At 56.1% G+C, this 23,991-nt stretch overlaps 1 protein-coding gene across 3 annotated transcripts in view; it reads left to right on the forward strand.

The window, feature by feature from the left end:
* SLC6A20 (solute carrier family 6 member 20) overlaps positions 1 to 23,991 on the forward strand; it is a 36,966-nt gene that overhangs the window by 4,301 nt on the left and 8,674 nt on the right. The window contains exons 2-7 of one of the 3 annotated variants that reach the window (XM_027038519.2): positions 10,746 to 10,886; positions 12,347 to 12,438; positions 16,300 to 16,527; positions 19,893 to 20,003; positions 20,781 to 21,022; positions 22,127 to 22,289. In XM_027038519.2, the coding sequence (XP_026894320.1) occupies positions 10,746 to 10,886; positions 12,347 to 12,438; positions 16,300 to 16,527; positions 19,893 to 20,003; positions 20,781 to 21,022; positions 22,127 to 22,289 (977 nt within the window). Of the gene's footprint in view, positions 1 to 10,745; positions 10,887 to 12,346; positions 12,439 to 12,741; positions 12,778 to 12,875; positions 14,369 to 16,299; positions 16,528 to 19,892; positions 20,004 to 20,780; positions 21,023 to 22,126; positions 22,290 to 23,991 lie in introns of those variants that run through there. The other 2 variants (XM_053219538.1, XM_053219539.1) reach the window with 2 other exon arrangements.

Below are 23,991 nucleotides of genomic sequence, written 5' to 3' on the forward strand. Positions count from 1 at the left end.
TTCTAACCAGCGCCTAAGGGGTACGGATGCTGCGGGGCCACGGAGCACAACTTGGACGAAGGTCAGGGTTGCTCCTGTGCCCCCCAGGGCCACCAGCTGCTGGGAGCCAGGTAGTGGGGTGCTGGGAAATGTTGATCAGCTGCCGGGGATGGGGTGGGGGGGGAGGGGAGGGGAGGAAGTAAGACCTCAAGTGTAGCATTTGATGATAATCGCAGTGCAAACGCTCCCTCCAGGGCCGATTTCACACTGTGATGTCCCCACGTAAGGTCCCAGCCGGTGGCGGTGGCAGAGATGTGGGCAGCTGGCTCTCGGGCGTGAGCTGGCCCCAGCGGCCCCGCGTGCCCCTGCAGCCGCAGCCCTCCAGGCCAGCGCCCGGTCTGGGACCGAGCCACACGTATGTGCGAGCATGTGGGTGCCCGCGTGGGGCGGGAAGCTGAGTTTCAGGGCTTTGTCGTCTGTCGAACACATGAAGGTTCCAAGGTAGGCTCCTGAGGCTGGGTTCTGGCAGTGAGGCAGTGTGGTCAGCGAGTCCCTTGAGGAGCCACGTCTGGTGCCCGGGCTGGGGTTTCGGGACTCGGTGCCCCGGGAGACAGCAGCATGCGAAGCGTTTCCGGCGGTCGGTGCTGTCACCCCCACTTAGAGGTGGGGGACAAGTCCAGAGAAGCAAAGGGGGCTCCTGAAGGTGTAGCTAGGGCTCAGGCCACTCCTGCGTCCGAGCCAGGGCTCTCTCTAGGCCCCGCACGTCGGGGTCTCATCTTCTGATCCGAGCAGGCCAGGAGTGACTGCGGTAGATGGGAGTCCCAGGCCCAGACTCGCCGTGACTCAGGGCACTTTACTTTCCCGCACGGTCTGCTGTGACGCTCAACCACAGAGGGGGCCTGGCCCAGCACCTGCTGTCTGCAGTGTCCCCAGGGGAAGCCCTAGGGGCCATAGGTGGCTGTCAGGCCAACCCCCTCTGCGCCTCTGCCCTCCCCCCAAATGTCTGCTGCCCTCCCTCTGCTGGGCGTACCCTGTACTCCTCATCCTCTCCAGGAGACCTCCTCCTCCCTCAGTTAAAAGGGACTCTAAAGCCATGTCTTACCGTGCACAGCACCGTGGGCTCAGACACGGCTCACCCCCGTCCCCCACGGTGGGGAGGAACAGCCAAGATACAGTGTCCACCTGCCCATGGAGAAGCCTCAAGCCCGTCTACACGTTAGCATCACCCGGGAGCTGTGAAACACGCCGACGTCTGTCCCTCCCCAGATCCTGATTGAGCCGGTCTCATGTGTGGCCTGAACATTAGTTTTAAAGCTCCCCAGGGGATCCTACTGTGCACGGGGATGAGAACCACTGTCATCTATCCTGTTCCAAACAGGAAGGAGAATAGAGAAGTACACGCTCAGCGATATAAACATCCTAGGAATTAATTTCAGTCATTCAACAAGTATTGAGTATCTGCTGCAAGCCAGGGACAAAGGTGGTCATCGCCCTTAAGGGGGCGGCACCACGGAAATGGCCCTTCCACACGGGGGGCAGCAAGAGCTTCCGCGGACGGTTCTTTGGGAGGCTTCACTGAAATGACTCGAGGAAGGACTCACTGCCCGAGAGAACCCAGGAAGGCTCCCGGCCGTGGTGGCATTTCATCTAGGCCTTGACAGAGGAGTCCGAGCTCATCAGGTAGATTTAGGGACAAAAACCTTCCAGGCAGAAGAAACCCCCGTGTGCCAAAGACACAGAAGGGTATGCATCCGAGGGGAATGGCTGGAAACTCTACGTGGCCCGGACGTATGGGGTGGGCACCGGGGCAAAGGCGGGAGGGGAGAGGAGGAAGGCGAGGAAGGTTCCAGCATGAACCCAAACCAAAGAACCCTCAATAGCTTCACTGGGAAGTTAGAACTTCCCTTGGGGAGCAGAACCAGGATCTCAGGTGGGGAGCGGTACCCTCAGAGCCATAGTTTACAGAGACGGGGCCAGGGGCCGGGGCCATGCTGGCACAGGGGGTGGGCAAGGAGGGGTGGGGGCAGACGAGCAAGTTTTAGACCAAGGCATCAGGCAGGGTAAGGGCGGGGGCGGGGGGGTGGGTACTTTTCATTTTTCTTACTTGTGTCTTCCTTCTCCGTTTCCCAAAAGTTGACCAGCGTTGACTCCAAATAACAAACTTTTGGGGGAAAGCCAAGATGGAAGGGGTCAATGAGGAGGAGGAGAAGGCCTTGGGGTGGAGGGGCGCAGAGGATAGGACAGCGCTCCTCAAAGTGTGGTCCCCACGCCAGCAGCTTCAGCCTCCCCTGGGGATGTGTGATCCGTGCCCCTTAAACTGAACACGTACACACCCCAAGAAGAAAAAAAAAAAAAAATCAGGTTAAAAAGTCCTCGTGTGGTTTGGTAGAGACCAAGGTGTGTAAGTAGGAAGAGAGCATGCGTCCGAGCAAACCTTCCCCTGAAAGTGGCTGCATCTGATTGTTTGGGTCTTTGTTGGTCTCAAAGGCCAGAGCGAGATTCGCGGACATAAATGTCATACAGAGAGAGGATTTTCTCTTTGTCGTGAGCCTCTTGGGAGCAGCTAACAGATACGGCGCTGGCTGTGATAATTAGAAAAATAAGCAGCAACGTGTTCTAGAAGGACATACGCGCATGTGTGTGTGTTGGGGGGGGGGGGTCCGAAATGTGATACGTGTTCATGGTAGAACATTTGGAAAATTAGAGAAATATACAAAGAAAGAAAATACAAAACCGTCCCCAATTCCAGGACCCAAGGTCATGCCGTTACACTTTTTTTTCTTAAAAAAAAATTAAGAGCATGTTTTGTATGTAATTTAGTGTCTTGCTATTTCTTACTTCACCTCTGACCATCATTTCCAAAACCGTTCGATACTCTTTGAAGCTATGAACTTAAAACGGCTCCGTGCGGGTCCGTGGACATACGGAACAGCTTATGTACCCATTCTCCAGTGTGGAACTTCATCTCGCACAACTTGCAAGCTGTATGTGTAGGTGGGAAATACATTTGCATCAGTGGTGCCTCGGGACCGTATGGCTCCTAGCACGAAGGGGGAGAGGGCCAGCTAGAGACCCTCCCCCATGTCCTCTGCTGGTTACAAATGTCTTGAGCCTGCTCTTGACCCCCCGGAGGGTGCACCAGAGGTCTCTCTGGGAAGTAAGTACTTTTTGTAGATATCAGCCAACTTGTCCTTGTGAATGGCCGCTGGGGCTGCCCGACGCGGTGAAACCCCCACCTCAGGGGGGTGGGCTTCCCTGGCGAGAGGGACAGGCGTCCACCTTGCTAGAAAGGGCTGCTCTGTCCCCCGGGGTGCCCTTCTCTTCTCAGGGTGCCTCTTTCCTCCCCCTGCCCGATTTTCCCTCGGATTCTGGGAGATGGGCATAAACTTCCCGCAGTTGGCCACTCTGTCAGGTCTAACTTCTCAGCTGAAGGTGGGGCTGAACGACCGTCGTGTTCCGTGGGGCGAATCTTCCAGGCTGGAACACTCAGACCTGTGTCTCCAAACCTCCAGACAGCCCACCGTTTCTGCCCCCTGGTGCATAGGACACGAGAGCTCACAAAACTTAATTTTTTTTTTTTTTTAACCTGGGACTAGTGGGGCCTTTCAGGAACGCAGCCAGGGAAGCGTCTGGTAGAATTTGTTACTGTTCCGGATGCTGCCTTGGCAGCCTTCTGTCCTGCTTGGTTCTCCCTAGAGACACAGGAAGTGCTTGGGCTTGCCATCCGTGCCTCATCGCCTGTCCTTTCCACTTTCTCCTTTCTCCTTGAGCTACAGGGTAATTTCTAAAGGTTGTGGGGTTTTTTGTTGTTGTTGTTTGTTGGGTTTTTTTGTTTTGTTTTTGCTTGTTTTTTGTTTGTTTTTGCTTATTGCCTCCATTGGCTTTAAATTCACCTGCCGTATGTTTTTCATCTTCAGACATTTCTTCTTCTTCTTAGATTATCCTTCATCATCGTCCAATGCTGTTCCATAAACACGGGGTCCTCTTGGCTCTCCTAAGAGAAGGTACTAGAAATTTGCTAACACATTTCTTCTGTTTCTCATGGCAAATCAATTTCAGAGGAAGACAATTGCTCTGATGCCTTAGAGTGGCCCTTGTATTTTGATCTACGGTGTATTATCGTAGGTGCAAAGGCTTCCTTCTGAAGGCTCAGCCTTTCTGAGGGAGGTGCAGGCCAATATACACTTGCCCAAGGTCTATATTAATACAGCCACAAAATAAAGCGAGAGTTCAGAGGAATCTTGGATGAAATTTTAGCAACGTGATGAGCTGTACCAGGCCTGTCAACTCTCTCTGGTAATAGCTTCCCATATTGCCCACCCAAGTAGAACCACCATCAGAGAGCCACTTACCATCAAGCAGTCACTCAGCAAACACTTACTGACCACCTACTCCCTATCTGGCCCTATTAGGGGCTGGAGATTCAACTGTGAGCCAGGCAGACCCCGTCTCTGTACTTGGAAGCTATTTAGGGAAGTCGGGGTGGAGAGAGCAGTAGACAGTGAGCAGGGACTGTGAGGGGGGCACCCCACTTACCTTTGGGTGACCTGCAAAGGTTTCTGGAGGAAGTGATGTGCGTGGAAGGTCTGGTGAGGCCTGAAGGATTCTGTCCTGCCTCCAACAAATATTCCCGGGGCCCTGCTCTCTGCCCAGCGCCGCTCGCTCTGTTCTGCACAGACCAGGGAGCAAGAACATCCGTGCTAAGGGGAGACAGACACCAACCAGACTGTCAAAGTCACAGCAGAATTTCACGTGGGTAACTGCTCAGAAGGAAGGTCCAGCGGGGTGAGGGGTTGAAGGCTCACTCTGGCGTGGGGACTGTTGTCACTGAGGCAGACCGAGAAGGCCCCTCTGAGGAAGGCAGGTTCGGCAGAGAAATGAGAGAAGGGAGAAAGCGGTCCAGGCTGAGGGAACAGCCAGGGCGAGCGTGCAGAGGCCGGCCCCACAGGAAGGGCCCCGTGGCTGCAGCGGCGTGAGGGAGGCCACCAGCCCTGTGCCGCAGAGGCCAGGGGCGGGAGTGCGGGTGTTATTCTAGGTGTGAGGAGAAGCCAAAGACGGTTTGCCCAAGTGGGAGGGCAGGGGGCTTCTCTGACAATAAGCTGTCGCGGGCAGCTGTAGAGCGGACGCGAGAAAACCACCAAGAGGACTGCGGCCGAGACATCATGGCGGCTGCTGGGGAGTTGGCCGCGAGCAAGAGTTCTCCAGGCTCAGAACTGTCTCTACATCCTCGGAATATAAGTGTCCTCAGTAACTAAACATCCACCTCACCCAGAGTAATGCAGACGCACACGGGGCCGGGCCACCCGCTTGTCGTGACCCATCTCGGCTCAACAGGCCACCCTAGAACTTAAGGACTTAGAAGGAAGGATGGGATTAGAAAGTCGCCGAGCAGCAACCAACATGGAGACTGTTGTTCCCAGCAAGATTCCAGCGAAATCTAGAGGGCACAGGTCTGGTGGGCAATAGGATGGTTACCTCATCTCAGAATATCTCCCGGCAAGACACGGAATCGTTTCTAAGGGGCACACAGGAACTTTCCCCAGAGATACCTGGCAGACCCCACCTTGGCCAAGTGAGCAAAGTTAACCTGGCCGGGAATGGGGCGAAGCAGCATCACGTGCCTCTGGACAAAGACCCAGATCGCTTCAGGGTTCCTGCCAAAACCCAAAGTGAGGGATGTTCCACAGAATAACTGGCTAGTACCGTCCAACAGGTCAAGGTCATGAGAGACAAAGAGAGCCTGGGAGGCCGTCCTGTCGAAGCTGACAGACGAGATGTGACCTTAGATGCCATGCGTGATGGTGAGACCGGAGGGAGGGCAGGGGTGGGGTTGTTGGTCAAATTCCAATAGGGGTGGGGGGGAGTAGTGGCTGAAACAGTAAAGTCTTTCTCACAGTTCTGTGGGTGCCTGGGAAGTTCTCTGCCGGCTTCATCGGGCCTGGCTCTCATGGTGGCATCCACTGGCGGCTGGAAAGCCCTCACACGCGCGCTTGGTGCTGAGTTGGATGGGCCCTCGGTTCCCCTCCAGTGGGGCTTTTCATCCCCGGGTCCCCTGGACCGGCTTCCAAACGTGTCAGCCTCAGGGCACGCACTCCAAGAGGTGGTGGTGAGGCTGTAGGGCGTCCTGAGGCCCAGGCTCTGGAACCACCATGGTGTCTTTTCCCCCACATCCTGTTGGACAGAGCTGGTCCCAAGAGCAGCCCAGATTCACGGGCGGGGGAGACAGGAATCCGTTCACAGGAGCAGCTTCAGGGAATGTGCGGCCATATTGAATCTCTCACAACGTGCCCCATCCAGACACACGGGAGTGAAGGCCTTTGTCTGCCTCTCCCTGATGATAGGGTCTCCTCATGCTAAGGCAGTGTCAGAGGTTGTATTTTATAAAATTTAATTTAATTTAATTTAATTTAATTTAATCTAATTTAATCTAATTTAGTAAGCTTCACACCCAGTGCAGAGCCCAACACAGGGCTTGAACTCACAACCCTGAGATCAAGAGTCGGACGCTTAACCGACTGAGCCACCCAGGTGCCCCTCAGAGGTCTTACATCAAAGGAGCATGGGGAGCACTCCAGTGGGAAGAGGGTTGGTTAGTGGGCTCGTTTTCCAACTGATCACAAAACTGATTTTTCTCTTAGCGAGATATAGTTACGTGCGGAAAAATACTTTTGTTGGTGTAGTTTTATGAATTTTGATGAATGTATGGTTGTATTCCCACCACCAAGTAACACCCCTTACTGTCAGCCCTCCCATTCCCAACGGCCCGCAGCCACAGGTCTGTTTTCTGTCCCCCCAGGCTTGCCTTTTCCAGAATGTCACATAAATGGAGTCGTACAGCCTGTAGCCTTTTTTTCTTTTTTTAACATTTATTCATTTTTGAGACAGAGACAGAGCATGAATGGGGGAGGGTCAGAGAGAGGGAGACACAGAATCCGAAACAGGCTCCAGGCTCCGAGCTGTCAGCACAGAGCCCGACGCGGGGCTCGAACTCACGGACCGTGAGATCATGACCCGAGCCGAGGTCGGCCGCTTAACCGACTGAGCCACCCAGGCGCCCCCGTCTGTAGCCTTTTGAATCTGGCGTCTTTAACTCGGCATCATGCTTCTCAGAGTCTCTGATGTTGTTGCGGGAATTAGTAGTCTGTTCCTTTGTACTGGCTGAGTAGTATTTCATCGTGTGGATGTCCCAGAATTTACTTATCCGCTGACCCGCTGGATGCCAATGAAGTTGTTTCCGGTTTCCGACAACTCTGAAGGGAGCTGCTGTGAACATTCACATACAGGTTTTTGTGTGAGCGTACGTTGTCATTTTTCTAGAATAAACACGCTGGAGTCAACTCGCTGAGCTGTAGGGTCGGTGAGTGAGTGCTTAGCCTCACAAGAAACTGCCAAACCGCTTCCCAGAGTGTCTACACCATTTTGCATTCCACTAGCGACGCGCGGGTGGGTTCGCCCCGGGGCCTCGCCAGCACTTTGTGCTTTCAGCCTTTCTTACTTTAGCCGTTTCATCCCAAGAGGTACGTGGTGGCGTCTCATTTGGTTGACATTTGCTCGTTTTCAGAACACAAGCTGGTGTTGAGCATCTTTTCGCGGGCTAATTTGCCATGCGTGTATTTTTTTGTACCTTTTTTGAACGGGTTTCTTTTTTTCTTTTTCATCATTGTTGAGTTTTGAGAGTCCTTTATAAATTCTAGGCACCAAGTCTTTTCCAGACACGTGTTTTGCAGAAGTCCCCCCCCAGCCTCTTAGCTTGCCTTTTTCACTTTCTTAACCGTGCCTTTCACGGAACACAGTTTTCAAATGAGATCTAACTCATCAATACCTTTCTTTCACAGACAGTGCTTTCGACGTGGTATCCAAGAGATCTTTGCCTCGCCTTACGGTCACAGGGATGTTCTCCTGGGCTATCTTCTAGAAGCTTTATAGTTTTGAGCTGTGCCCATAGGTCTGTGATCCATTTTGAGATTTGGGGGAGGAGGTATAAAATGGGAGATGGGGGTGGAGATTCGTTTTTTTCTGCGTGTGGGCGTTCAGTTGTTCTGACATCACTCGTTAAGAAAATAGTGGTGGAGCAAATTCGCTGGGATCGTGCGTTTGGATACTCGGAGGACGGATAATGGAAATGACCGACGGGCAGGCCTCAAGAGCCCCCATGCTACCACCTGGGCACGGGCCTTGGATTTCCAGCTTCCCGTGGGCACTGGGCCATCAGCCCGGCCCTGTCAAAGACCTTGCCAGGCCTCCTGTGGTTACTGTTTAACGCCTTGGGGGAAAATGAGCTTTTTCTTAGAACCACTGAGGGTTTGAATGTTGCTGGGTTTGTAGGTGGCAGCCCCCTTCCAGTCCAAGAGCAGCCAGCCTCTTGGACTCTCTGCTGCTGAGAGGCACCTGGTAAGACGTCCAAACACGTTTCCCTGGGGCAGGTAGGGGGCGGGGCCTGGCAGTCATCAGAACAGAGTCCAGAAGTGAGAGGGTAGCGTTTGTCGTAGGCCCCCGTGTGAGCAGGGAGGACGAGGCCAGGAATGTGAGGCCCGGTGGTCCCACGCGCACGGCCGTGGCTTTCTCTCCACGGTGGGAGCTGACTCTGCGTGGCCCTGGTGCCAGCCACTCTCCTTCTGGGATCTCTGTCCCGAGGAGAGAACCGAACACGTGGACGAAGCTTGGTCCCACTGCTCTGTTGAGGATGGCAGGGACCCAGGGCACCTGGGTGGCTCAGTCGGTTAAGCGACCGATTTCAGCTCAGGTCATGATCTCACGGTTCATGAGTTCAAGCCCCGCATCGGGCTCTGTGCTGACAGCTCGGAGCCTGGAGCCTGCTTCGGATTCTGTGTCTCCCTCTCTCTCTGGTCTTTCCCCGCTCATGCTCTGTCTTTCTCTCCTTCAAAAATAAATAAAAACATTTAAAACAAATTTTTTTTACATGATAGCAGGGACCTAGCTACAGCCCAGTGTCCGAGGACCAATGAAATGAATCTGGGTGTGTTTTTCAAGTGGGATGACGTACAGCTACACGAGGGTGACACAAATGGTCGTGTTGTGGTCGGGGGAGGAAAGCAGGCTCTGGGGCAACACGTAAGCACGACGGAGGCATTTTCGTAAATATTCGATGTTCACAGAAGCAGACGTATTTCATTCTTTACCTGAACACTTTTGGAACCAGTTCCTTCTGTAAACTGCCCTTAATCCCTGCAGCTGTAATGTCAGGGTTTTATTTTAATCAGGAGTCCTGCCCTCTTCTCCTCTGGCACCTTTTCCCGGGTTCTCTGCCAAGTTGCTGGGAGCAGGGGGGAGGGATGAGCAGGACTTCAGGGAAGGAGGGGCGGGGCTCACAGGAGAAGCTTCGGGCAGGGCTGTGCAGGGCAGGGGTGTGGGGAGCCCTCAGCAGGCTGCCCGCCTCTGTCCAGGTGCCAGCAGTGGGGAGGGCTTCCATAGTCCATCCACACCCCCTGGCTCCATACTATCACCACAGGCTCTTATCTGCAGACAGCCCCGAGGAACCGGTGGGTTTTAAATTTGCATTAGCCATAGTACTCTTTATTAAAACAAAATGTTAAGCTGAGGGCCACTGTATAAAACAGATACACATACAGTGGAGGTGCTCTGTAAAAGGAGATGGTGGCCTAGGCTCTGTCTGTTGAGGACCGCTGTCTCCCCATACACAGACACCAAGCCCCTGCCTCTGCCATTGGTTACTACCACAGAAGATGGAATAGGGTTTCTGGCAGAGGGGCTGGGGCAGCTGAGGCATTGAGGGAGGCACTCAAGGGGCTTGGGACAATGGCAGTTTACCACTCAGGATGGAAGTATTTAAAGTTTTTAACTGACAAGTCTGCATGTTATCACAGATAGATGGATGAACAGCTGGATGGAGAAAGAGAAAGATAGAAAGGATAGAAGGATGGATGGATGGACGGATGGGTGGATGGGTGGGTAGATGGATGGATGGATGGTTGGATGGTGAATGGATGGATGGATGGTTGGATGGTGGGTGGATGGTTGAATGGGTGGGTGGATGGATGGGTGGGTGGGTAGATGGATGGATGGATGGTTGGTTGGATGGAGGGTGAATGGGTGGATGGATGGGTGGGTGGGTGGGTGGATGGGTAAATGGGTAGATAGATGGGTGGGTAAGTGGATGGGTGGATGGATACTTGGATAGCTGGATGGATGGTTGGATGGTGGGTGGGTAGTTGAATGGGTGCATGGGTAGGTGGATAGATGGATGGGTGGGTGGATGGTTGGATGCTTGGGTGGGTGGGTGAATGAATGGATGGGTGGGTGGATGGATGGATGCTTGGGTGGGTGGGTGGTTGAATGGGTGGGTGGATGGATGGATGGATGGATGGTTGGATGGATGGGTGGCTGGATGGATGGGTGGCTGGGTGGCTGGCTGGATGGATGGTTGGATGGATGGATGGTTGGTTGGCTGGCTGGATGGGTGGCTGGATGGATGGATGGTTGGATGTGTGGCTGAATGGATGGATGCTTGGATGGGTGGATGGATGAATAGAAGAAAATGGATAGGTGATGTACGAGCGAGGGGAATGAAAGAACAGTGGGCTGTGGAAAAGGTGGAAGAGAGTGAGGGCAGAAGGATGGAGGATGAGTGGAGATGTGGGAGGATGAGTGGGTGGAAAGGTAGAAAGATGAATGGACAAGTGGAAAGACGGAAGGAAGGGAGGGAGGGTGGAGGTGCATGGAGGTCATGTGGGCTCCGGAGTTAAACTCATCGGTGATGGCCTGGTGTTGGCTCTGGACACCCGCAGGTAGTTTCCTGGTGCCCTACATCATCATGCTTGTTGTAGAGGGCATGCCCCTCCTGTACCTGGAGCTGGCAGTGGGCCAGCGCATGCGGCAGGGCAGCATCGGTGCCTGGAGGACCATCAGCCCCTACCTTGGTGGTGTTGGTAAGTGGGCACTCTCCTGGATCCTGGACAGCAGGGGGTGTGGGTGGGAGCCCGTTGGCTGGCAGGGCAGCCGGAGCAAGGGGCGAGCGCAAGGCCCAAGAGAGAGCCCCGGAGGGGGTGCCGCGGGATGTCGGCCGACGGGGGCTGGATCCCTTACCCGCAGGTTGGTGAAGAAGGGGGGGAGGCACACCCTCTGGGGGGCCGATACCACACTGCTTCTCTTCCGTGAGCTTCAGCTGGCTCTTCTGTAAAAGGGAATAGCTGCCCAGCCAAGGAGCTGCAACTCAGTCTCCCAGCAGCTACCGCTCTGGGAGCTCTAACTACTCCTTGCTAATGATTAATAATGGCTCCTTCTCGTGAGCACCTACTACGTGCCGGGTGCCAGCCTGTATGATACCTGCACACGAGCTCGTGTTATCTTTGTTGCACCACCGAGGGCCCGTGGGGTGGCCCGTTAATGTCTCCAGTGCGGGGAAGCAGAGGGGCACATGGGTGGCGCGCTGGGCGCGCTGTGCCTCCTGTGTCCCCTGAGTTCCTCCGAGCTGGTGCGTCCCCGGCGCCTCTCGGCGATGGTTAGTTAACCCGCCCTGCACAACCCTCACGTTCCAGGGCTGCCTGTGGGCGGGAGGAACTTTGGCCAGCCCTTGGCCACGGTCTCTTCTGCTCAGCCCTCCCGCCTCCAGCCAGGTAGGTAGGGAAGCAGAGTGGTGTTTCAGGAGCAAGGAGGGTGTATGCTTGGCGTGGCATGTAGTCTCGGAGGCAGAAGAAGTGTGTCCGTGGCCTCGGGCATCATCTCTGAACCCGAACTGCCTCCTCATCGCGAAGGGCTGTTAATTTTTAACAAGGAGGTGTGTGGTTTTACGATCCGCCCGAGTAATCAATCACAGAGGGCTTCTCAGAGGTGGCATTTGCTGCCTAATAGGAAAGATACCAGATGTGTGTGCCAAGCAGGGGGGCGCTGGTAAATGTTTAACGGCCAGCTCTCGGGGTGGGGGGGGGAGGGGAGGCCTGTTTGCGGCATCCCCTGATACCCGTGGTGTAAACACTTCCGCCCCGGCCAATTTCAGACGGCCAACGAGATGTCCCCGAGGGTGGGGGTGGGCGGAGATGCGCACGGTGGCTCTGGGTTGACGGGGGGGGGGGGGGCCGGTGTGGGCTCCAGGCCCCTCCACTCCAGACACCCCTCCACGTACCCCCGTCCCCGGCCACCGCGAAGCAGGGTTTGGCACAAGTGACTCAGCGTCAGGGAAGCCAAGGGGGGGAACACCTGTGACGTCTAGCATCAGGGTGGCACTTGTCAATGACAGCCTGCCTCTCATGCTAAGTTTGCTTTTTTAATGCTTTTTTATTATGTGTTTTTGAGAGAGAGAGAGAGAGAAACAGAGACAGAGGGCGAGCCGGGGAGGGGCAGAGAGAGAGGCGGACGCGGGAGTCCTCAGCGCACGTCTGCCCCCTCCCAGGCCTCGCCAGCGTGGTGGCGTCTTTCTTTCTCTCCATGTACTACAATATCATCAACGCCTGGGCCTTCTGGTACCTCCTCCACTCCTTCCAGGTGAGCGAGCCCGTGCCAGAGCAGGCGTGGGGAGAGGAGAGCAAGGCCACGCCTCGAGGCGGGGGGGGGGGGGGGGGGCGGGGACAGGGGTGAGGATGGGGGGGCGGCGGCCTCGGGGGCTGGGGGAGGCTGAGCACCCCACGTGAGCGGAGGGCTCCCGAGCCAGGCATCCACGGGACCCTGCATTGTGTGTGCGCGCGCGCGTGTGTGCGCGTTTCTGGGGAGCGGGTTCCTGGCTTACGTCACGTTCTGAAAGATGTGACCCCCCCCCACCTAAAGTATGAAGCACCACCAGATGCTCCAGGGGAGAATGTGTGGATGGAGAGAGCCACCAACCCAGTAAGAGCAGGAGGACTTCCCCTGCCACGCCCCTCACCCCCACTCATGCCCCCTTCCCCTCCCCCTCCCCCTTCCAGCTCTGGTGGCTTGTCCTGCCAGCCTCCTGGCTCCAGGCGGAGCCCCCACATTTCCCTGCAGACCAAAGTTCTTCTAGAACGACCGTCGGCACCCCCGTAACACAGCAGGGGCTACTCCCAAAGATGAACACTTTAAACCTGTATTTCTGATTTATGGCCATAGCTGATGCTCGTGGCAGAAAATGGGAAGGGGCCGAACATCGTAGAGAAGCGAGAACCCCAACTCCTCACTGAGAGGTGCTCTTTGTGTCCAAGCCGAGAGGAGTCTTCCCTTCTGCCGCCCGTGCTCACGGCTCTTCCTTTCACTCTCGGGGACCCCCTCCCCGCTGCCCCCGGCTTGCCTTCCAGCAGCCTCCTCCGTCTCGGACAGAAGCTCCCCGGGCAGACGCCACGCCCTTTGCCACTGAACCCGGTCTTTGCAGGACAGACACTGTCCCCAGGGTCCAAAAGCAAGGCAGGGCCGACCAGGGACTGTGGATTAACCCCAACTTGTGGGGCCACGCTCTGGAGCACTTGGGCACGGCCGTGAGCCTTTGGCGCCCCAAGGAATGCCCGGGTGAATGACTTCAGTAATCAGAACGTGGCATCTACACTCGGAAGATGCTACATCCACGCCCCACTCTGGCCACCCGGTCAACCCTACCTGGGTCGCCCCATGGGGAAATGCCTCGTGTGCATCCCTGACAGGAAGGGCTCTCTGCTCTGAGCTTAATTGCAGCCCCCATCTTCTCCCTGACTCCATGAAGACTGGCCACAGCCCTGCCTCTCCTCTACCTTCTGGGTGGAAACAGCAGCTCCTCTGACTCTCCCCCCTGGTGGCCACTCCTCCTCCTCTGTGCAGAGCTATCATGTACAGTTGGGCGGGTGGTGCACTGCACAATGGAACTCCAACTGAAGAGTTGCCATATGCATTGCCAGCATTATGCCTCTGTATACTTATAGAAACAGTTTTCCAAAGGTAGAAGCAACATGTCCTGTTCTAACAAAATCAGGAATATTTGACCATCTTCCCAAGGTGAAAATAAGGTTGTCTCAAGAAATGAGACACGTTTTCCTAAGTCTCAGAAGTGCAAGGACCAGCAACTCCTGAAAATCACTCGACTATCCATTCGGTCTGTCCTTCCCAGGCCCCGTGGACTTCTCTAGTTCCCCCACTCTGGAGCCCTCCTCCGTCGTCACGTAATGATAGTACCCGAAGCAGCAGTCGCTCCCTCAAAGCCAGCTCAGGGCCCTGCACAGTTGCAAGCACTTTAGAGGTAATCACCCAGGAACCGTCACCACAGCCCTGCGATGTGGGGTGCCCCGCATCAGCGGAGGGGAACTGAGTAGCTGTGAGACTGGACGCCAGCAGCCTGGCCTCAGGGGCTGAAGCCTGTCCATCCCCCTACCAGGCTTCCCAGCCTCCTGTCTAGGACCTTGCCCACAAGGAGCACCGGGGGCTGTTAGAAAACCAGATACAAAATGCGAGCCTGACCCACTGATTCCGAGGAGGGGAGGCTGGCTGCTGGGAAATGGTCAGTTTCGTAAGTCCTTGCACTCGCTTAAATTCCTCCCCCTGGGGGAGCTTTCAAACCTCCGAGGCCCGGGCCCCACCCAGACCGATGCAGTCAGAGTCACTGGGGGTGCAGCCTGGGCACCGTATTTTTTTTTAAAGCCTCCTTTCTCCCCGGGATTCAGTCATGTAGCCGAGGCTGGGAACCACGCCAGCCCAGGCTGGCTCAGCAGTGGTCCAGTGGACGGACCAGTGGCCCAAGGGGCTGTGGGCTGGGTAGCTCCACCAGACTCCAAGCCCACGAGGGACCCTCCCACCTGCCTGGGGCATGGCGCTGGTTTGCCGCCGAGCATCTCAGTTGGCTCTACGTGGCCATTCTCTCCATGAGTCTCTGTTGCCCAGCGGTATGGCCAAAGGTCTTTACACATCAGCTGGTTTCCAGGAGCGTGACAATGAGGGCTGCGAGGCCCCAGGAAGCCAGGGCTGGGAAGGGGCACTGCGTCACGTCACTGCATTCTGTCCCAGGCCAGCCCAGGTTCACGGGGAGGGGCCGTAAATGCCGCCTTTCCATGGAAGGAACTGCCGGGGACCATCTTCAGAACTGTTCTGGTCAAAGCTAGAAACGGACTCGAATTTCAACAGGCCAGGGGTCCACCCCCGACCCCTGCACAGGTCCCGAGCATTTTCCAGGTGGACAAAGCTGGGCTCCAGCTGCTCATCGGTAGAGTGGCCCTGGCCCATGAGGTGACGTCTGTTTCCCCTGAAACACACCGATGGAACCCAGTGGGCCAGGACTTGCTTCTGTCAGTGGAGAACTTTTGTCTAATGACATCTGAGCTTATGGGACCCAGAAACAAGCAAAAGTGATGGATGTGGGGCTTGGCAGAGTGGAGGTGGGACTCCTAACCCCTGCCCCCTGCCCCCAGAGCCAGAATTAAATCCACCGCCCGCCCTTCCTCAGCTCCCACTTCTATCCTGTTCATTGTGCACACATCTCTAGGCTCTTTTGTTCCTAAGTGACAGACAACCCAGTTCAAACTGGCTGAAGCAGAAGGGGCTCTTACTGACTCTATTTACAAAGTCCAGGAGGGAAACTGCTTCAGGTATAGCTTGACTCAGGCTCCACTGAAGACAGCAGTGCTGGGTTCTCTCCGTCTTAGGCACACAAGGTGGCTGCAGGGAGGCTGAACCTCACCCCTGCCTGACTTCTAAACCCAGCGTCTGTCCTGGGAGAAGCACGTCCCCACTGCCTGTTAGTGAGGGAAGGACCTGAGTCTCATTCAAGCCAGGACTTGCTAGGAATGTGTGAAAATAAGCCAAGTCCACCCAAATGAGAACAGACTGAAGCAATTTATCCAGAGCTTGCCATCGTTGCCTTCGGCGGAGACCCCAGGGCAGGCAGAGGAATGGGGAAGGTGTGTCAGTGGGAAAAAAGGCACGGCTTCCGGTGTGCCCGGGCTGGGGCAGGGGGGGCTATCTGTGCGGTGAGGGGAGCAGATTGGGCTTTCTCCGGTTGGTCTGGGGTCGGGGAGCACGTGAGTTAGGGACACTGGCTGTCACTGCCCAGGTCCTGCCCACCCCACTCCAGGCCACTCCCTGCAAGATGCTGTGGCTGGAGTCCGTGGGCTCATTGCTGCAGAGGTTGTGGGTTCTATTCTCGTAGACGGTCTGGCCGTCGTCTGTCTGGTCCAGTGTCTCGGACCCACGGCAGAGCCAGGTGATCCTCAACAAACTCCCGTGGGGTTGCAAGGTGCGCGAAGCCCTCTCCCCGCCTCTCTCCTCCCCCCAAGCCCGTCTGTGCCCCTGACCGGTCCTCCTGGTCCCTGTCTGCCTTCGGATGCTCCTGTCCTTTGGGGACCAGGCACCCTTCCCGTCAGGCCCATTCCCGTCCTTCCCCGCTCTGCCCTTCGGCCCCAGCCCTCACCTGGCCGTGTGCTTGTTCTGATCCCCAAGGATCCCCTGCCGTGGTCCGTGTGCCCGCTGAACAGCAACCGCACAGGCTACGACGAGGAGTGCGAGAAGGCGTCCTCGACGCAGTACTTCTGGTACCGGAAGACCCTCAACATCTCACCGTCCATCCAGGACAGCGGGGGCGTGCAGTGGGAGCAGGCGCTCTGCCTCCTCCTGGCCTGGCTCGTGGTGTACCTCTGCATCCTGCGGGGCACCGAGTCCACCGGCAAGGTGGGTCCGCACAGCGCCCCCTGCCCGGCACCTGGGCGGTGCTCGCGAGGGCGCAGAAGCCGTGCTGGGGGGGGCGGGGCGGGGGGAGGGCAGCGGCGACGTCACCGGCAGGAATCCCCTGCGAGGCGACCGTGAACGTGGCCGGAGGTGCTTGAAGTTGCGGTCTTGAAGTGGGGGCGTTCCCGGTCCCTACACGGATGAGCATGTCTGTGCCAGGCAGCTGTCCCCAAAGCCACACCACCCGAGCGGCACCGAGCACCTCGACAGTGAGTCTTCCCTTCTTTAAGAGCCTTAAGTGACTGCGCACGTCCCCCAGACACCCTGGGCCGCTGGCTCTCAAACTGGACAGCACATCCGGGTCACCTGGAGAGCTTCTAGAACTCTGATATCTCAGGTCCTCCCCCAAGAGGCCCTGGAGTGATCAGGGCAGGGAGGGACTTGAGCCTCAGGATGTTAAAAGCTTCCCCCGGGAGGGTTCTAATCTGCAGCTGAGTCTGAGAACCTTTGCTCTGAGCTGCTTGTCAGGCCTGATTTCCAAACCTTCTCTCCTTGGTGCACCCCCAGCTTTGTACTCCTTCCGGGGGCGTGGGAGGGGGCTGAGATGCTCTTGAACTCTAATCTGCCCCAGGTGGAAAGTTTTTCCTGCAGTGTTTCCAGCACCTGCCATCTTTCTCAAGCTGCGGCAGGTGCCCTGGACCCCCGGTGACACCCGCCTCATTCATACCCATTCACTCCTAGCCGGTCCCCTGCGGGCTGGGCGCGTTGCCTCAGTCTTGCAAAAGCCCTTCGGAGTGGATTTCATTATCCCACTCACCCGAGGTGTGGAGGGGCAAAGGAGCCAGCCCCGGGGCACCAACCAGTGAGGGCAGAGCTGGGACACACCCAGCTTTGTCCCTAAGACTCCCCACCCTCTTGTCCAGTGAATCGCCTCCTGTTTGCTCTCTCCATACCTTTTGTGACTTGATCCATCCCAACTTTTCCCTTCAGAAGTTCCTAAGAGGCCACCTGCCCTCACCGTCTTGACCACCCCCTCCAGCCCCACCGTGTTTCTCTTGAGGCAGCAGGACCAGAATGACCCATAGTATCTCAGGCACCCTGCGACGAGCCCAGTACTGTGCCTGGCGTCTTCTGTTGGTCTCCAAGACTCCGTGACGGCCAGCATCGTAGCCCCAACAGCGCCCCGTCCCACGGCCAAGCTAAAAGACTAGTGAACCTTCTCTGGAAGAACATAGAGCCCGCAGCTACTCACTCTGTCCCATCTCGAAGCTTGGCTAGTATTCTCTGCTCATAAAAACATGGGTTTTGCCATTTGTCTCCGCCAGATGATTATGAGCGTGATACAGAAGATCCGAGGGCAGTATCTGTCAACTCCTTTCCAGATCATTTATGCAAGTGCCGTATGAGGTCATGCCATGCCATGAACACTTATTCCATTGCCTCTGCTCAAGCCACACCCCGTCTCCAGGACAGAGCGCCCCCACAGCTTTATTTATGGGGATTAATTCTGTTAAAAACGGTGTACCATTTCCTGGCCTCTTCTCTTGGAATCTCCTTTTCTTCCCCTCCAATGAATTGTTGCAGACTGGTCAGAAATGGTTTCTCCCGGTGGTGTAGGCTGGGCCACATGCCCAGCTTCCCTGGTGAGGGAGGAGGGAGCCCGGAGAGCCCCTCCCCCCCACCCAGGACACTTGTTTACCTGAGGGGAAGGAGGGAAGTTCCAGGGACCTGCCTTCCGTGTCCTCAAACTGTCCCCTGGCTGTGAACATCGGTCACCCCTCCTCTCTTGCCCTTGATGTCCTTCAGCGCGCTGGCCGATGCCCTCGCCCTCATCTGTCTCCGCCCCATACCCGTCATCCCAGCTGGGTTGATGACTTCTCAAGTCACGGTGACCTCAGTGAGGGATCAGTGATAAAAGACACGCCCCACCTCTGCTTGCCGTCCCCTGGGGTGAGGGGGCACAAACTGTTCCTCTGGTGGCCTCGGGAGTGGCCAGGAAGGTGGCGCCAATGCCTCAGCGGGAGGGGAGGGCCCAGTGCGATCCGGGCCCGTCTGGACATGGCCCCCAGGCACATTTCTCACCGGAGGACCCACACCTTAAGCAAAAACCGCCTTCGCAAGATTCTTTTTGCGAAGTACTTCTGGGCTTTAAGTAAAGGGGCTCTGGGGCGCATACGCAGTCGATAGGGAGGAAAAGAACCAGTTCCCGGACGGGCATCCGGGCACCGGCAGATCCCTGTTCGAAGCCGTGTAAGAGTCAGCAGGACCAGAGCGTGAGGCAGTCGCCCAAACCACCACGAACACCACCGGACTCGTGATACGTGTCGTGTCCGCAGGAACACGATTTGGTCGACCAGAAATGCCATTCACGTCCAGCGTTCAACCCCGCGACAGCGAAGCCGCTCATAAAATATCAGCTCATCGAATTTGTGTCATATTCTTGATAGGGACACGCTCCCCACGCCCACGTCATCACGTTTCCCTTACAAGCTCCTCTCAGGGCCAAGTTTCTCTCGGGGCTCCGTTCTGGAGAGACGTGCCTTGCTCCCAGCCCCCGGGTTTTTTGGGGGTTTCTCTTGGTTTTGTTTTTTCTTTTAAAGACAATGTAAAGCAGGGCGCCTCAGTCGGTTAAGCGTCTGACTTAGGTCGGCTTAGGTCATGATCTCCCGTTCGTGAGTTCAAGCCCCGGGGAGAGCTCTGTGCTGACTGTGGAGCCTGCTTGGGACTCTCTCTCTGTCTCTCTGTCTCTCTCTCTGCCCCTCCCCTTGCTCTCTCTCAAAATAAATAAATAAACTTAAAAAAATAACATTTTTTTAATGTTAATGTGCTAGGTATATTTTCGTGGGCTGCCTCAAATCCTTTCTTTCCTGTTTTAACTTTATATGTTTATTTGGAGAGAGAGAGAGAATGAGTGGGGGAGGAGCAGAGAGAGAGGGAGACACAGAATCCGAAGCAGGCTCCAGGCTGCGAGCTGTCAGCCCAGAGCCCGACGCTGGGCTCGAACTCCTAAACCGTGAGACCATGACCCGAGCCAAAGTCGGACGCTTAACTGACCGAACCACCCAGGCGCCCTGGCCTCAAATCCTTTCTGGAATAAGGTCCAGTTGAAGGGAGAGTGGTAGGCAGAGGTCTCCTGTTTCTCCTGAAGCAGATTGCCCGGCAGTTACGGAGGTGGGCAAATGCATCCCACCTCCCCACTTTCTCCGCCGGCCCAAACTCAAACCCAGCCCCCCTGCACTGATGCCTTGCCAGCCGGACAGTGTAACAGTGTGGTGCTTCGTGAGGCCTTCAGGTCTGTCGCAGGGACAAGAGGGGCACTGTGGGCACCGTGTCTCCAGGACGCTGACTCTGCCCCCTGGTGCCCGCAGGTGGTGTATTTTACCGCGCTGCTGCCCTACTGTGTGCTCATCATCTACCTGGTCAGGGGCCTCACGCTCCACGGAGCCACCAACGGCCTGGCGTACATGTTCACACCCAAGGTACGGGCTGGGGGGAAGGGGACCTTCGATCTTCCAGGATGGGTGGAAAGAGGGGAAGACCCAGGGAGGTGGGTGGGGGCAGTGTGGATTACCTACGGGCACTGGGTCACCTCCTCAGCCAGGCCGTCCCCAAGCCCTGTTCATTCTGGGACACTGAGTCTTTGGTCCGCCCACCCTCCTCCTCCTCAGCGCCCCCCCCCCACCCCGAGTGACTGCTACCCCAGCCCCGCATCTGGCCTCCCGGCCCCCACCCTCACCCCACACCCTCCTGGCAGTCTACGGATTTACCACCCAGCCACCTCTCTCCCTCCCGCACACCTGCCCACACCCCTTCCCTTACAGAGGTGAATCCACACCCCGCAGGGTTTTCTGTGATCCCTCCCTAGCCCCTCGCTCCCCGACGCCCCACAGCCAACGCTCATCAGTCTCCAGAGGGTGGGGGGGGCGGGCACTGTTGCCTTTGGGACAAGTTCATTTGGCAAATCTGGCGCCTGGAAACAAGATGGCTGTGGTAGCCCCCCCCCCGCCCCCTCAAATGCCCCCCACATTCCAAATGACCCCCCACCATCATCCCAGACCTAGAGCTCAAGCCCCAGCCCACACCGCCTCCATCTCGTGGGGGCGCGGGCCCGCACAGTGCCTGGTCATGGATCAGGGGCTCCTTTTACATATCACTCCCCCTCCCCGGGCCTCCCGCCCTCTGCTGGTCGGTGGGTTACGGGGCGGGGGAGCGCCACCCGGCCGGGTCCCCCAACCCCGTCCCTGCCGGCTTTGCAGTTGGAGCAGCTGGCCAACCCCAAGGCCTGGATCAATGCGGCCACGCAGATCTTCTTCTCCCTCGGCCTGGGCTTCGGCAGCCTGATCGCCTTTGCCAGCTACAACCAGCCCTCCACCAATTGCCAGAAGCACGCCATCATCGTGTCCCTCATCAACAGCTCGACCTCCATCTTTGCCAGTGTCGTGACCTTCTCCATCTACGGCTTCAAGGCCACCTTCAACTACGAGAGCTGCTTGAACAAGTAAGCCGCCCCGTGAGCCCTGGGGCCTCGGGTTGGGGGTGCATCCCGCCGTCCCCCAAGCTCTGAGAGCCGCCTGGGAAGAGATGGCACAGGGAAGTCAAGGGGCGTGGGACAGAAGACACCGGCTTTGCGGCTCTTCACCCGGGGCCCAACCCCGGGCACCCCGCCTGAGGGCTGAGGGCAGCTTCGTACGTCCAAAGCTCTTAGCACAGGGAGGCACTGAACAGCCAAACCTCGGTTTCTTCTGCCCCGTCTCCCTGACCTTGGAAGTAACCCAGAGCCCTCTGGGTGAGCCAGAGCCATTACAGAATCTCCTGTCTGCCCCCCACCCCCCCCCCCCACCCGCCCGCCTTATCCAACGTATAATAAACATCATCCAGACTAGGCTGTCCCATACGGCAGTCACTAGCCCCAAGGGGCCACCTACAGATTTAAATGTGGACTGGTTTAATTAATGTTAGTTACATCCAATCAGTTCATTGCACTTTTGTTTAAACCGGTTTCCACTGAAATGTAAATGAATTTAAGTCGGTCTCTCCGTCACACCCACCGCATTCAAGGCTTCAGCCGCCACGAGGGACGGCACAGACGCGGAACGGTCCCATCGTCACAAAATTTCTGTCGGACAATGCGGGCCCAGGGGTTTAAGCGGCCTAGCTGTGTGGGTTGGTTTCTCATCTCTGGCCCTCTTTCAGGCTCCCTCAAAGCCATTCAAGGTCACCCCGGACTTTAAAAGGTCACCAACCGGGGTGTCTGGGTGACATGGTCAGGCGTCCAACTCTTGATTTCGGCTCGCGGTTTGTGGATGGAGCCCTGCGTCAGGCTCTATGCTGACAACGCGAGCCTGTTTGGGATTCTCTGTCTCTCTCTCTCTCCCTCTCTGCCCCTTCCCTGCTTGCTTGCTCTCTTCTTCTCAAAACTAAATAAACTTTTTAAAAACATCAAAAAATTAAAAAAAAGGTCACCCATCAACAGATTCCCTTTGTTGGAGAGACCTTGCCCAATCCGAGGGGAGGGAACCCCAGCACCCCGGCTTCCGAGAGAGGGGTTGGCGACCGCGGCCTTTCTACTCAGTGAAGGTCAACCTGGCATTCCGCTCTGCAGGGTGATTCTGCTGCTGACCAACTCCTTTGACCTTGAAGATGGCTTTCTGACAGCCAGCAACCTGGAGCAGGTGAAGGGCTACCTAGCCTCGGCCTTCCCCGGCAAATACAGCGAGGTGCTCCCACAAATTAGGAACTGCAGCTTGGAATCAGAGCTGGCCACGGTAAGGCAAGATCTCGGCCCGCTTCTCTCTCCTCTAAGAGAAGCCAAGGAAGATTCTCCGGTCAGCCTTTGGTGTCAGACCTGTGCCTTACCTCCCAGATGCCGCCTGTTCGATTCGGCAGCCACTACCCCCGGGGGGCCGGGGGGGGGGTGGCGAGGACCTACTGGTTCTGACCCAGCAAGAGGCCTTTGTTACTAACTTTCCTCCCCCCCCAAGTCCATCCCCGGGGGCCCTGTTTGAGGATCCCGGGCCTAGAGTGGTTTCTATCACCTTCACGCCGGGATCATGTGCATTCTTCTCTTAAGACGTGGCTCACGATGTCTGGTTCCTCAACCAAAGATGTAGCTAAAGAGCTTAAAGAACAACAGCTCGTCATGAGGCCCCCAGAGCTACTTTTCTACGGCTCAGGAGCTTCAAAGGCCAGTCCCCACTGCACCTGCATTTGGTGGCTTGTCCACTGGCACCAACTTCCCGGGGAACGTTGGCTCTGGTTCTGGAATCTGGCTTGCATCACGTTCGCTTATCAGGTCATTTCACGGGTGGGGCCACGCTTAGTCTTTCCCGGCTCCCTGCTCACACTGGCCTGTGGCCTGACCCCCTCCTGGGCGGGTGTCACAGCCCCAGCCCTCAAGCCGCAGTCTTCAAGGCCTTGATCGGTACCGTGGGCTTCGGGTCCTGTTCCATGAACTCATTTGAAACTTCCTTTTTGTTTTGGACACTTGGGGGTTTTCCTGACTTACTTTTAAGCTTGGCTCAGCGTCCAAGAATTACATGGTTATTCCTTTATTCAACCTGGGGCTTTTTTTCCCCCATTGTGTTTGTTCTTGTTTGTCTCTCCCCCTCGTTCCACTTTATTCTCTACTGTTTGGAAGGGACACAGTGTATTTCTCCTTCCGAATTTTTCCTGTGCATATTTAACTTAACAAAATCTGAAATTCAATAATATCGTGACTTCCCACCCAAACAGAACAAGGATTTTTAGAACGCTTTCACCTTGTCCACCTAATTTTATTTATTTTTTTTTTTTATAAATAAAATACACTTTTTTAAATGCGTGTTTGAGAGACAGAGAGCAAGCAGGGGAGGGGCAGAGGGAGAGAGGGAGAGGGAGAATTCAAGCAGCCCCTTAAAATGCCTTCCTTTAGGGGCACCTGGGTGGCTCAGTCGTTAAGCATCTGACTTTGGCTCAGGTCATGATCTCACCATTCGTGGGTTCGAGCCCCATGTTGGGCTCTGTGCTGACAGTTCAGAGCCTGGAGCCTGCTTGGGATTTGGCGTCTCCCTCCCTCTCTGCCCCTCCCCGCTCATGCTCGCTCTCTCTGTCAAAATAAACTTTTTTTTTTTTGCTCTTAATTTTAATCTCAGTATAATTAACATACAGTGTCATATTAGTTCCAGGTGTACAGCTCTTTTCTCTTGACACATTGGAGATCTTTGCCTTGTGATTCTGGCTTCCATCGTTGCTCTTCGAAAGTCCTTCTTCAAAGGACCCGGCTTCCCTCCGATTTCTCTGTCATCTTCTCTTGGACTCTGGCCTCTGCAATCCAAGCGTGGATGCATTTTTATTTATCCAGTGTGGGCTTGGGTGACCTTGGGCTTCTGGATCCACGGACCCGTGTATCTTACCAGTTCTGGAACATTCATACCTATGTCCTCGTAATCATCGCCTTGACTTCCGCCTGTCTTCCCTGTTCGGAATTCC

This window comes from Acinonyx jubatus, chromosome A2 (assembly GCF_027475565.1).
Source record: "Acinonyx jubatus isolate Ajub_Pintada_27869175 chromosome A2, VMU_Ajub_asm_v1.0, whole genome shotgun sequence".
NCBI classification, from domain to species: Eukaryota; Metazoa; Chordata; class Mammalia; order Carnivora; family Felidae; genus Acinonyx; species Acinonyx jubatus.